Source organism: Alternaria arbusti (assembly GCF_024043155.1).
Source record: "Alternaria arbusti strain BMP 1465 chromosome Unknown scaffold_3, whole genome shotgun sequence".
Lineage (NCBI taxonomy): Eukaryota > Fungi > Ascomycota > Dothideomycetes > Pleosporales > Pleosporaceae > Alternaria > Alternaria arbusti.
Window position 1 is genome coordinate 1,244,022 of NW_026249943.1, and position 14,172 is coordinate 1,258,193.

The 14,172-nt window shown below is 51.9% G+C and overlaps 4 protein-coding genes across 4 annotated transcripts; 3 read left to right on the forward strand and 1 right to left on the reverse strand.

Annotated features, from left to right (window-relative positions):
* Positions 1–38: 38 nt before the first annotated feature.
* On the reverse strand, positions 39–817 carry J4E86_003065 (uncharacterized protein; the record flags this gene model as incomplete). The annotated part of the gene is made up of 3 exons (XM_051443621.1): positions 39–374; positions 427–662; positions 793–817. 3 exons carry the CDS (start codon positions 815–817, stop codon positions 39–41), a joined length of 597 nt encoding a protein of 198 aa, XP_051305116.1.
* Positions 818–1,950: 1,133 nt separating this feature from the next.
* J4E86_003066 (uncharacterized protein) lies at positions 1,951–5,445 on the forward strand (the record flags this gene model as incomplete). The annotated part of the gene is made up of 3 exons (XM_051443622.1): positions 1,951–4,212; positions 4,265–4,953; positions 5,001–5,445. 3 exons carry the CDS (start codon positions 1,951–1,953, stop codon positions 5,443–5,445), a joined length of 3,396 nt encoding a protein of 1,131 aa, XP_051305117.1.
* A 1,576-nt stretch (positions 5,446–7,021) lies between these two features.
* Positions 7,022–9,062, forward strand: J4E86_003067 (uncharacterized protein; the record flags this gene model as incomplete). The annotated part of the gene is made up of 6 exons (XM_051443623.1): positions 7,022–7,255; positions 7,306–7,506; positions 7,552–7,695; positions 7,746–7,851; positions 8,011–8,108; positions 8,157–9,062. The coding sequence occupies 6 exons, from the start codon at positions 7,022–7,024 to the stop codon at positions 9,060–9,062; spliced, it is 1,689 nt and encodes a 562-aa protein (XP_051305118.1).
* Positions 9,063–11,195: 2,133 nt separating this feature from the next.
* Positions 11,196–12,882, forward strand: DHH1 (DExD/H-box ATP-dependent RNA helicase dhh1; the record flags this gene model as incomplete). Its single annotated transcript, XM_051443624.1, has 4 exons — positions 11,196–11,239; positions 11,289–11,367; positions 11,423–12,019; positions 12,070–12,882. The coding sequence occupies 4 exons, from the start codon at positions 11,196–11,198 to the stop codon at positions 12,880–12,882; spliced, it is 1,533 nt and encodes a 510-aa protein (XP_051305119.1).
* Between the last annotated feature and the right edge of the window lie 1,290 nt (positions 12,883–14,172).

Consider the following 14,172-nt stretch of genomic DNA (forward strand, 5'->3'; position numbering starts at 1 on the left):
CCAATTCGTTGTCGCAAACATCGTAGAATGCCATCATTTTAGTCGTTCCGCTTCTTCCCCTCGCCCAAATCACCCCCATCTTCGAGACTCTTTCCATTCGACGGCTCGGGTTCGGTTGTTTCCCAGTCTTCCGCGTTCTCGTCCCATCTTTCAAGCTCCTCGTCCACTGTAGTTCTCACAACACCGGATTCCTGCCCTTCGGGGTTCTCGCCCAACTCAATATCCCGCTCCTCGTCACCTGCGACGGCTGTATATCCGCGCGCAGCCCGTTTCCGCTCGAGCATGCGTTTGTGGTACCAATTGCATAGGCCGAGAGCGAGGAGCGAACCGAGAACGTTGGCTACGATGTCGTAGTAATCGAAGTCGCGATGTATCTTGATATGTGTCAGCTTCTTGTACAATTGTTCCTCCCATGTATTGACTCACAGGCAACAGCCCTTGTACGACCTCACTCGCGACTCCCAGACCAATCGTGCACACGGTAAAGGTGAGCTGCAAGACCTTCCTCCTACTCGTTTCTAGTATCCAGTAAAAGCATAGTGTGAGTAGGAAGAAGGCGATGAAGTGTAGGGCTTTATCCGATTGCTTGTATGAGGGGATCTTGTAATCGGGTGGGGAGAAGCCGGCGCCGGCGCTGATGAAGATGAGGGCTACGAAGGCACCTGTGTAGACATTAGCTTGGTACTCTACGGAAGCAGAGCGCAAGTTCGAGGAACACGTCCATTCCCAGGTTGATTGCTTGAGCGCCGTGCCTCGAGCTCTCTGACGTATGAAACAGCAAGTGCGACCTACCAGCAAATGGCTTCCGGATGCGCATGGTGACTTAGTACAGCAGCGGCTATAAGCACTCGAGGAGCATTTCCAGCCCTAAAGATCGGAGAGTTGCAGTCAGCGGGCGGCAAGAGCTACCAAGCGTCGTTATGCGGCCACAAGCTGGCATTCTGGCGGAACTGGCTTGCAGAAAGCGACTAACGGCTTTTGGCATTCCCGCTGTCGATCACGTGTGGAACCTGTGAAAATCGACAACCTAGGAAGCTGCGGGTAGTGGCGGGTAGTTTGATTGACCCCAGGTCTGTGATCTGTGTACCTGGCGCTATTTCTGCTTTTGAGGTTAGGTTTGGGATGGAGAGTCTCGGCTGCCAGGGCAGATGCGTGAGAAGCCTTCCTCGATGGTGCTGCATTATTGAGACGGTAGATGTACTGCTGTAAACTTGATCGCTCCGAATGACTACTCGATGATACACGGTATGCAACTATTAGGTAGCAAAGGTAGGGCTGTAGGTTTTCTGAGCTGCACATATGATGTACCCCAGAGGTACTCGGGTGTCGTACCGACGGCAAGCATACCTATGTAGCATCATGTCTAGCGAATACCTTCGGGCCACGCTTTAGGGACTTGCAAGGACAAGAACAACAAAAGTGATCGAAGTAGCTCTGTGTGCTGTCCCAGAAGGCGTGCGATACTTCAAAGTTGGCAAGTAAACGTAATCTAGGTACCCCCTAGGGACACCGTCGGAGCCAAGTCAGTGCGCGCAAGACGATCGAGGACAAATCGAAGACATTGACGTAATTGCAATTGATCTTGACGATAGAAGCACTGCGACGCGTACATATAGCAGTCACAGCATTTTGATATTGGGAAGTAGGTAGGTGACGCGGGCCCTGGACTGCGCAGAACGCTAAGGCGGCTGGACGAGGAATAGCCCCCATCCACCTACAACCCTAACACCACGTTCGTTCATCAAAGGCCGTATCTGTGGCCATCAAGACGCGAGCCCCAATACCCTCTTCCATCTCGCAGTCATCGGCAAACCTTTCGCTCTACCGGTAGCTCCTTCCATGCTTGATTTTATCGCGTTGCGACACCTGGACCAGTTGGGACGTCGCCCTCTGGTTGCGCCTTCCCCGTAGGTCGCGAACCGCCAAGACCCCCCACAGCCGACGACGACGATGTCCTTCAGCGCTTCCCCATATCCTCCATCATCGCGAGAACGCCCAAGCCATGCCCGTTACCTGCACCAACCGCCCAACGCGACTCGATTACGCACCCCCAATGCGACGCTGAATGATGAGGCGGCCATGTCAAACGCCTCCAACGCGATCAACATGGGGGATGGAGACATGGTGGGAGAGGAAGACCCCCGCGCGGCGCGATGGCGCGAACAGTTTCTGCGCACAGAAGCGCGTCTCTCTGCAGTGATCGGTGGCACGTACGAGGGTGATGCTGTTGATGCCCTGGACAACGAGCCGCGCCCGTCATCCGGGGATGCGGCGGCGCATGACGCGCGACCGGCCGTCACCCCGAAGAAGTTAACCCGCACAATCGACGAAGACGACTATGGCGACGATGAAGACGACGAAGACGAAGACGATACCCGCACCTCGCCGCTACACTCAAAAGGCGCTGCCAATGGCGTTGCTGCTGCCGCTCCCAGCACGCCAAGCCTCCTCCGCGTTCCTTCCATATCGAACAAGTCAGGTCACGACCGGACCGGGACACCTTCGTCGGACCATACAAAGACATCAGACGATGTGCGCAAGAAGCTACAACAGGATAAGATTGCGACCGAGGATGCGGCCAGGCGGAGCTTCCAGACAATGTTCTACTCGTTGGAAAGTGATCGTGACGCCATGCTAGAGCAGCAGAAGCTTGACGAACTCGACCGTCAAGTAGAGATAGAAACGTCCGGAACGCCCGCGAATGCACCCCCCAACAGCGTCGTCGTCGCCCCCCAGCAAGGCACTCTCAGCACCACTAACCTTGGCGCGTCCAGTCTCACACTCAAGCACCTCATCTCCCGTATCGACGCGCAAAGAGACAAAGTCCATGCGACTGATGCGCAGCTCCGAAGCCTTATTAGCGAAGTCCGTAAGAACAGGAGTAAATGGGCAAACGAAGAACGTGTTGGACAGGAGGAACTATACGAGAGTACAGAGAAGGTCCTCATGGAACTCAAGGCCAACGAGCATGCCCACCCCTTCCTTCAACGCGTCAACAAACGAGAGGCACCGGACTACTACAACGTGATTAAGCAGCCCATGGATATTGGCACGATGATGAAGAAGCTCAAGCAACTCCAATACAAGTCCAAGAAGGAATTCGTCGACGACCTTATGCTCATATGGTCAAACTGCTTAAAGTACAACGCGGACCCAAGTCACTTTCTCCGGAAAAAGGCACTACACATGAAGAAGGAAACCGAGAAGCTCGTACCCCTTATCCCGGACATCACTGTTCGCGATCGTGCAGAAGTCGAGGCAGAGGAACGGAGAATGCGTCATGGCGATGCAGATGCCGACGGCGCTGACGATAGTGAAGACGAAGAACCTATCATGGCTTCACGAGGACGAAAGGCACCAAGCAAGGGAGGCAAAGGCTCAAGTACAGCAAGAAAGGCCCCTTCAGCAGGTCTGGAGGACACACCGGGACCGGAAACAAAACCATCAGCTCCATCTCTCAATAACGCAGTGTCCAATCTTAAGAACGAGTTTCTTCGAGCAGACTCCGAAATGGAAGGCAGCGTCAACGGCTTTTCGACACCTCCCCCACCCGGTACATTGACACCATTGGGACCGAACAGCATTTCGCGAAACGGCGTGAATGGTAGCCAAGCCGACGTTTCGGAGGCTGACGGCACTGGTATCTCGGTCAGTGATGTTCTGGAAGAGGATGCTGATCTGGATGATCTGGAATACAAAACATGGAAACAAGTGACGAAAAGAGATCGAGCAATCATTGCGTCAGAAAGGCATAGACTGTTCCGTGACGACCACCTACAGCCAGATGAACCTGCTATTCTACGCACAAAAGCTGGCATGAGAAGATGGCTACGACACCGAAAGCAAGCTATCGAGGAAGAAACTGCAAGCGGGGCCGTCTCCGCTCCGGACGGAAAAGACGGCGTTCAGGCCACTGCTGGTGAGTCACTCGCCGAGGGCATCGAAGGGGAAGAGGAGCGCCAGATTCCGGATTACTACGACCCTGTGTGCGCCATTCCCGACCTTTCTGAACGCCTGCAATGGGTTGAAGACGCCGAGGGCTATGTCATTCCTCAGGCTGAGGAGTACATGCGTATTCTGCCAAAGGGGCAGTTCGTATCGCCAGACAGTGCTTTGGTTCACAAGTTCGATGACAACAACCACATACTGCAAGAAACCAGGAAGATATGCGCAAAGATCGGCATCGTCAAACAGATGCAGATCCAATCGCAGGTAAGTTTTTATCCGAAATTCGAAGGAATATACCGACCGCTAATCCGTATAGCTATACCAAAACCAGTTTCAACGATATGAACCGCAACCTTTCCACGAGGCAGACATCGAGCCAACAGTCACATCCGAGGATGGGCCGATCATGGCCCCCTATGTCTGTCGCGCCGCCTTACAACGCAGCGTTGGCAAAGTCTTTTATCATGCTGGTTTCGAAGAGTTCCAGCCATCAGCTCTTGATGCTGTTACTGACATTGCGGCGAAATTCTTCCAGAATCTTGTTGCAAGTCTCGGGGTATATCGCGAAACACCGAAGATGAAGTCAGATGTCCCCATCACTCTTCCCAACGGACAGGCTACAAGTTGGACACCACGCTTTACTCAAGAAGAAGCTGTCCTTCACTCTTTGCACGCCAATGGTGTCGATCTTGAGTCTCTCGAGACTTATGTCAAGGACGATGTTGAGAGGCTTGGTACCAAGCTCGGTGGCATGCATGATAGGATGCGGTCATACTACGCTGAACTCCTGCGACCAGCTATGGATAACGCCGGCGCTGACGGGGCCGGTGCCTTCAACGACGGTAGCGAGCAATTCGTGGGTGGAGACTTCGCAGAAGACATTGGCGAAGACTTCTTCGGTTTCAAAGAGCTCGGTCTTGACATCGAATTCGGACTTACTTCCAGCGTCCCGTTGCATCTACTACAGAACAGGGTGCACAATGCATATGCCAGGCAGGACAACAGGTGTGTTTCGCGATATGCTTTGATGAGGTTCTTACTAATATTCACAGCAATATTACTACTACTGGTGTCATTATGCCTGAGCCACCGAAGTTCGAGCCTGTCACCGTCCAGACCGCTGAGAACCAGATTGGTCTTCTCCAAAGTTGGCTCTTGGGTAAACTCCATGACAACAACAGCCAGCCGCTTGTCGAGGATGATGATCTTCCTCCGAAGCAGCGATTCCCTAAGCCACGCTTGCCACCTACAGGCAAGATCTCCAGTCCTCGGAAACGCCCTCTCAGAGAGCAGCAACAAATGGCTCGTAAAAAGCGTAAGCTGGACGAGGAGAAGGATGACAATGGCAACGATCAGGGTGGCTTCATGAAGGGCATTGGTAAACCCATCGGTAAGCTGAAGCTTGAACCGGTGCAAAGAGAGAATCATAGCGTTCAAGAGCCAGAGAAAGAGGATGGTAGCGCGCATGGCATGCCGAGCCCACCCGAATCTTTCTAGGAGCATTGCTTTGGAGGGTTGAACCGGCGGATCCTCTGCCGCTATGATCTCCAGTAATTTCGACTTTCCGGTACTCATTCTGGGTTTTGAGAAGCACTCGTTCGCATTCATTGTTTCATTTATCGACATATCTCTATCCTGTCCGCTTCTTCGACGACTGCTTTCGGCCAACTCTGCGCCATTGGTATTCATTTCCGCAGATCGGACAAGTCCTTATGGCGTCTGTAATTTTTCCTTTACCTTGCTCATCATATCCCGGTGGGCGCAAATTTGTCTTATTACACGGGGAAGGCGGTAGGGCTCGTCCTTGTATACCCATCCTGCATTATGCGCAGTGGCCTTTTATGCATTTTTCCTGCTCGCGCGTTTGCGACGCCAGTTCGGTCTCATGATGGACTAGCTTTGGGCTTCGTTTTTTGCTCTTTGTATATACCAGGCCGACGAGATTGGGGATGGCACCACGGCATTCATGAGGCTTAAGATATCTCAATGCTACTCTTGTGGCATGATCACGTTATCTGTTTGGTGTGTGACTTGGATGACTTGTCGCTGACGAGGTGATGCAGTAGACGTATAGTATAAATGCAATAACTAATACGATATGCAACGACGCAGCTCAAATCGCATTCAATCGCTATCGTACCCGCTGTAGTATGTGATCGCCCACATCCTGAGATCGTACTACAGAATGGGACTGCGCAGACAATATGGGCGGCTGTCACATCATAAACAAGAAAAATCAAATGCATACGGGGAGCGAGCCAGCGGGTCTCGAAGCATGCGCTTGAACATGGCTTCCTTTTACCACTGCTGTACTTATCGTGGAACTCGGCCGCAGTGTGACCCCCAAGCTTACAGCAGTAAGTACATAGTTCCTTCGAGATTTCATAGCAGGTACTCAGATCATGATAAAAGTTCCGGTAGCGACGCTTACCTTCTTAAAACAAGTAGCAAGACAGGTCACAACATCAGTAATCTCGTTAGAGCACTCCCAAGGAGCACGCAAGTGCTAAAAATGGTGTAGGTGAACGTGAAAGGTCGTATGCACCAATGATGCGCAGCCAAGCCTCCAATTTTCACGATGAATGCTGAGAAGGGAAACTAGTGTTGGTGATACACCTCGATTCCATCAGTGGTCGAGCTCAAATTTGAGGTCCGCGCGCTAATAACAAGCCCATCCCACTGTCCACACCTCCCTCCACTTTGAGCGACATCAGCATCATAATTCGACCCAGACTTCAATAACAGTCAGTTGCTTATCTTCGGTAAGTAGTTGCCGCGGGCCGCTTTATCGCCTGGCGACTTTGAGAATTCTAAGCTAAGGTGGCACCAGTTGACCAGACGTGGATCATCTCGGACTTGGATCTCTTCTGTAACTTAACTTCCTCACAACAACCATCAACCTCGCGCGCATCTTCCCGCGCCACTTCATTCCATACTTCTAGTCAACCCAATCTTTTATTGCGCATTTTTGCGTCCGCATCATCAACCCGCGTCAATTTCTGCAACCTGTTCTTGCGCTTGTCACGGCCGCCGCTCAACCTTGGCTGCCATTGTGTCTTTTTCTCGGTTCACCATGGCTCCCAACGGCCACGCGGCATCTGGAAGGAAGAGTACCCACAAGTCTAGCGACAGCTCTTCCGTTTTCTGGGAAGACAAGCATGGTCACCGGGAGTTCATGGATTGGAAAGAAGCAAATCAGAACGGTCCTTCCCCATCATATGAGGAATGGGTCGAGTCTCAAAAAATGACTGGTGGTCTCTCGCTATACTACACAGCGCTGAGCATGTTTGAGGAGTCTGATTCAACTGTAGGTCATTGTCATAATGAGCTAATTATACCGTATGCTAAAAGTTCCAGGACGAAGAGGCCCCACCTGTCAAGGCCAAACCTCAAGCCACCAAGGCTCGTGGCCAGGTTGGTCGGCCAAAGAAGAATGCGACTGCCAACGGTAATGGAGCGTCACGGGCGGCTGAGTCTGCGACACCGTCGGCCGTGGCCAACTCCGAAGACCAGAGTCCCTCCGGCAAGAAGAAGCGCAAAGCGCGGAAGAAGCCACTCGTGAGTACTCTTCGCATACCTTCGTCTAGTTACTGACAAGCATAGTCTGATGAGGTCATCGCCTCGGCGAGCGACGAAGGTGAAGCCAGTAAGGATTTGGGGGCAGAGACCGCGACGCCAACAGTACCAGCCATCGCCGTTAATGGTCAGCGCAAGTTTTCTGCTCGAAAGGCCAGGAAGAAGCCTATTGTGAGTTTCATCGTTTATTCGCTACCCAGCATGCACTAACCTGCCCATAGTCGGAAGAAACCATCTCGCCCGAAGATGAGCTAGAGGGCCCGATGGAGACTACAATCGATGAGGTTGCCGCATCTGCAATCGTGTCTCCTCTTCCTGTTCGATCTGGTATGTGAATTTTGGACCCATTTTGAATGTTAATTACCCCACCTGTGTAGTTTTTTCATGTTCACCAAATACTGGCCGTGCCGAACCTCTTTGTGCTTTGACATTTCACGCGAAACATTGCTTGCTAGTCTGTTGTGTTCTTGCTAAAACATGTCACAGCTCCGAAATCGTCGACCGCAGCAACAGCGTCAGAGACACCGAAGAAGAGCCACATCCTCAAATTGAGCACCAGAAAGACACCGAAGACGAAGACTGCCGTAAGTATTCGTCTTTAGGTTCACGGTTAATTTGCTAACCTGTTCAAGTCTGAAGATTCTGCTATTGAAGGCGGAGCCGCCGAGGCAGGTGCTCACACCGAAGTCACGCCCACCAATGTCGCAGAGGCAATCGAGTTGAATGCCACATTCAACAGAACCGTCACACCCAGCGCTAGTAGTAAGATGGCTCAAGATGTTGACTCTGCCGCGGCTTCTCCAGATCCGACCACCGCGTCAGCAGGTTCCACTCGACGCGGACTGCGGACACGAAAGCCAGCACAGCAGAGGCCATACTACCACGACTCGCAGCTGTTTGAGGATGTAGAGCCCAAAAACGGGGACGCCCAGGAATCGAATAACACATCACCGACTGCAGAGGGCAGGAGAGCGTCGGTGGCGTCGATCAGTAGGAATATAGATGACGCCCTTCTGGCTTCGCTAGATGAAGAAGCCATGGCTTTGCTTCAAGAGGAAACAGAGCCGGAGCCTGCAAAGCCCAAGCACTTCAAGGGCAAAGGTCGGGCGTGGAAGAAAGAAGGATCCGACGAGGACGAGGAGTTCTCTTTGGCTGCCAAGAAGAAGGCTGCTAAAGCAGCGAAATTGAAGGCCAAAGGACAAATCCCAAAGAAGCGGGGTAGACCTAGGAAGAGCGGTCGGTCTGAGGAGCTCATCGATGAGGAGGACGAGGACAAGGAAGCGGTCAAGCGGAAGCGACCACCACCGCGCAAGAGCGCGTTGTCTGAGGAAGTCATCATCGAGAGTTCCGAAGACGAGGAAGTGAAGGAGATGGAGGTTGAGGAGTCTACAACACCCATGTACACTCCAAACAAGTCCTACACCCCACAGGGCTTGCCGAAGTCCATGTCCAAGGACGACATTGGCACCAACGGCGAAGCAGAGCTCGGCGCTGATGACGAGCCGGAACCCGTCAGTCCTTCCAAGAAAACCGCTTGAGGTAGATTTGAGGAGTTCAGTAAGCTACAACATCCTGATCAGCGGGTTCTCAGAAGCAAGCTAATGCGTTGATAGCAGACAGGCTTTACGATTGAGAGTCGACATGGTTCCCACATTTCATTTGTCTCTTCCCTGTGTAGCATATTGAGATGGGGTGTATCACGGTGTTTGGGTGGAGCTATGGGACTATCAGAATTGCATATGTGATAGGGAGAGAGGGATGATAACTGAGCCTGTATAACACCCGCCTAAAGCGGGTAATAGATCGTGGTATTCACAGGTTACATACATATTATGTAGTCTGATAATCGTATCACAAGATCCGGAAGCATACTCTGCACTATCCACTTGCCAACCAACAGACATTACAATAGCTTAGCAGCACACGGAACCTGATCAGGAAGTCCTTTACGTTTACAGAACATGTTGAGAACACCCCGGCTGTACTATTCCCCTCAGAACCTAAGACGATGCAACCTGGTGAAGTAGTACACGAGCCCAAACGCCAATCCTCCTAGATGCCCGGCATGACTTATTCGCGAGTTCGAGTCGTTGAGATAAAATCCATCGTAGACGGCATAAGCGGCAGTCATAGCCCAAAGTGGCATCGGTACGATGCCATAGATCAGCACTCTCGCGTGCGGGTTCATGCACGCTGCCACAGCGCCGATGCCCATGACAGCTCCGGAGAATCCAAGAGTCCTTGAATAGTCTCTGGCGTTAGGGCCTTCAGAACGCAACTTGTAATACCGATTGAACAAAGCGCCCACTCCTCCCGCAATCCCAGAGCCCAGAGCGATAGTCAGGTATCGCATTGGCGTTATCACAGGCGCTGCCGCTAAGAAAGAGCCCAAGAAATAAACGCTGACCATGTTCGACAATATGTGGAAGAGATTCACGTGCGTAAATGCCGCAGTGAGCAGCGACGTGTAGTTTCCGTTTCGAAATTTGTCGAGGTTCAATGTCATCGTGTCCATGAATTTTTGGTATGGCATCTGGAAGCCCTGTATAGCTTGGCTCTTAAGAAAGGCCGCGTACCCGAAGATGGCAATATTGGTACCCATGAGTCCATACAGAACAAGCTTGTTGGACTTTACTTGAGCGCTGTAGGCGTCGTATGCGCGGGAGGAGAAGAGGCGTGATCGTGGTAGACTGAGGTGTCGGGGTGTGTGGGAAGGAGAGAAGAAGTGGGAAGTCATTTTTCTGGTAGTCTGGGGTGTCCTGAGCGTACGAAGGGCCCTTGAGAGGCCGAGCAAAGACGACATGGTGAGTTATGGGCTTTGAGTACGCGTTTCGGCGGCTGTTTATGCAAGTGTCGAAAGACAAAACTGACACGTATGACTGATGTGGAGAGATTCAGTTATTGAATCAATAGTGTGGCCGATATGTTTCTGGCTGGAATATGCTACATTCGTCGTCAATACTCATGTTGTCATGCAGCATAACACATGAAACGTACAGCTAGAGCGGACCTGGCGCGTGGTATCAAGACCGAAAGCGGCAAACAGAGAAGGTGCAATGAGGACACGCCGCTATCATTGCACAGAAATCCTCAAGTTGGATAGTCAAGAATTAGATGTCGCAGACGGGGACTGAGATAGTCGCCCTGGCACCGACGTCAGAAGGGCCAATGACAAGCACGCACGGACCCTTGCCCTCCACCAGCTTCAAGTTCCTTCTGCATAAAGCGGCCCGCCCAGCTACCACAACACCACACAGACCGACCTCACTGCACAAAATTACACCATCTTCTCTGCGCTTACCCTCTCGAGGCATCTACTAACTCCTACTGTCTTCAGTAACCCCCGCGCGAACCTCCACTCGCAGACGACTCCACAAGGCGAAACCACTACATTGCGACTCTTCCGAGCCTCAATCAGCCTCTTCACAACGCACACCACCACGAGAAGCCGACACCCGAGTTGCTGCTAAACAGTCAGCACTCCCATCCCGCGCTTACCTAACCCCACCTTCTTCGGCATACCCTATACGAGCCTCCACACCCAAACCCCTCACTTGCATCTGCTCTGCTCTGCCGCAAGCGTTGCACACACACCAATCGCGCCTCTATCCACACTACTAGACCTTGACGTTCCGACCAACAACCCCACCTTCGGTGGACCCACATACACAATGACTTCAGAAATCACCAACCAACTAGCGGCAACGCAGCTAAGGTGAGTCCATGTCAAACGAAGCAAGAGCTACGCGCTGACTTATTCCCAGCGATGCTACACCATCAGGAGAGGCAAACTGGAAAGCCGGTTTGAATGCGCCAGCGAAGGATGCGCGACCGCAGACAGAGGTAGGCTATGGGCTTGGGAATCACATGTATTGGACATGAGCTAATGCTAGAGTAGGATGTTACAGCGACCAAGGGCCTTGAGTTTGAAGACTTCTTCATCAAGCGCGAGCTCATGATGGGCATTTTCGAGGCTGGTTTCGAGAAGCCGTCACCAATTCAAGAAGAGACGATCCCAGTAGCCCTCACCGGCCGAGACATCCTCGCGCGAGCGAAGAACGGTACCGGAAAGACTGCCGCCTTTGTTATCCCTACCCTCGAGCGCATAAACCCGAAGAGCCCCAAGACGCAAGCTCTGATCCTCGTTCCCACCCGAGAACTCGCACTACAAACATCCCAGGTGTGCAAGCAATTGGGACAGCACCTCGGTGTAAACGTCATGGTCTCGACTGGTGGTACAGGATTGAAGGACGATATTATACGGTTGAGCGACCCCGTTCACATCATCGTTGGAACACCTGGTAGGATCCTGGATCTGGCTGGAAAGGGCGTAGCAGATCTGTCCGCCTGTCAAACATTTGTCATGGACGAGGCTGACAAGCTCTTGTCACCTGAGTTTACCCCCGTTGTAGAGCAGCTTCTTGGCTTCCATCCCAAGGACAGGCAAGTCATGCTGTTCAGCGCTACCTTTCCTATCGTAGTCAAGAGCTTCAAGGTACGTTTGACCAGCGTCTCTACGACGACAAGCTTGCTAATACGGTACAGGACAAACACATGAACTCTCCGTACGAAATCAACCTGATGGACGAGCTGACCCTTCGCGGTATCACACAATACTACGCCTTCGTTGAGGAGAAGCAGAAGGTCCACTGTTTGAACACCCTCTTCAACAAGCTGCAGATTAATCAGTCCATCATCTTCTGCAACTCCACAAACCGTGTAGAGCTTCTTGCGAAGAAGATCACCGAACTCGGATACTCCTGCTTCTACTCGCATGCGCGCATGCTCCAGCACAACCGTAACCGCGTCTTCCACGACTTCCGCAATGGTGTATGCCGAAACCTTGTCTGTTCAGATTTGCTCACCCGCGGTATCGATATTCAGGCTGTCAACGTCGTCATCAACTTTGATTTCCCGAAGAACGCCGAGACATATCTGCATAGGATCGGTCGATCTGGTCGTTTCGGACATCTGGGTCTAGCTATCAACCTGATCAACTGGGAAGATCGCTTCAACCTTTACAGGATCGAACAGGAGCTTGGTACCGAAATCCAGCCCATCCCGCAAGTCATCGAGAAGAACCTATACGTTTACGAATCCCCCGAATCAATCCCTCGCCCTATGTCCAGCGCCCAACGTGTTCCTGGTCAAGGTCAAGGTCAGCAACAAGAACAAGACGGTGCTGCGCGCGGTAACCCCAACGCGCGAGGCGGCTTCCGTGGCGGTCGTGGTGGCGGCGGCCAGTTCCAGGGACAGCGCCGAGGTCCTCCACAAAACCAACAGAACCGTCAGCCAAACGGTCAGAACCCTCAGCGAAATCCTAGGCCACAGCCTACAGGTCCACCTCCTGCCTCGTAGAAAAGTCTGGTGGTCCCGATCTCTGCAGTGTCTTGAACCTGACGTCTAGATTACGTCTTCATGTCACGACAATTCTCTGTCAAGAGGCTGCGATATCATTTGGTTGCCTTGCATCCATATGTGTTCATTACATTTCTTTCTTTTTTCATGACTATGCGATCAGTCGCGCCGACGACGCGGTACGGAATATCTGGACTTCTGCTATCAGGTTTAACGAATCGAATCATCGGCGCAATACGGTTCTAACCATCTCGACCTTTCTACATGTACTATATACCAAGGTCTACCAGGGTCGCGTCTAGTTTTTGCTTTGCGTCGGTTGGCTGGTTTCGCCGACTTGCGTTGCTGGAGCCTTTTGCCTCTGCAGCAGAGTGCACTGTCTCCAGTTCTGCGCGCTCTTAGTCTTCAGTTCTCACTTCCATCCTCTTTTCAACAGCATTTGGCGGTTAGGTATAGTCTTTTCAAAAGCCCGGTCCTCCTTGTATAGAGGATCGCGATTGGGTACGATCTTCTTCGGTACGACTATACCCTGTTCACGACGCTACTGGATATGTGTAGCTCCATCGAGCTATTCTACGTCTCCATTGACGGCACTTTATCACTTCCATGTCTGGTTCTTGACAGCAATTACTGTCTATGGCCATACAACTACATTCTCACCCTACTCGATGCGATGCTACACCTTGTCGCATGTCATTACGCTATGGGCTCTAGCGGCCCTCCTCCCTCCCCTAGGGTACCGCACCTACTCGGCGCTACGCTTGAGCTCCTTTTAAGCCTAGTCATCTTGTGCTTTGTACAGCAAGCCCAAGACCAGATCAGACTGGATCTATACTTCCGATGCAGTCACACGAATACCTTAGGATATGCAACAAATCGTCCATGTTTGCGACGATTTGCTGTCGACTCTGCGGGTTTCCTGTGGTGGAAGTATTCCCAACAACAAGAGATAACAAGACACGTTATCGCAACAAGAAAAGAAGAAAAAGCCTTTGAGGACATGATGAAAGGACTTGTGGATGACGGTCACAATTCGCGATGAGTACGGCATTCTTTGCTCTCTCGTCGCCGCAACTACAATACTGATCGCGCGATACTGTTCTGGCATCGTGTTGAAGCTGCGTCAAGATAGCCCCAGATCCTCTCAATGCAAATCTACTCTCCTCAAGCCTTATTTCCCTGATGTGTTGTAGCTTGTCTCCTTCCAGGTAGCAAGCTTGTTTGTTGTAAAGTGAATTCGAGCTATGTGACATACATTGGCTAGGCATATCGGCTTGACAGCAAGCAAAT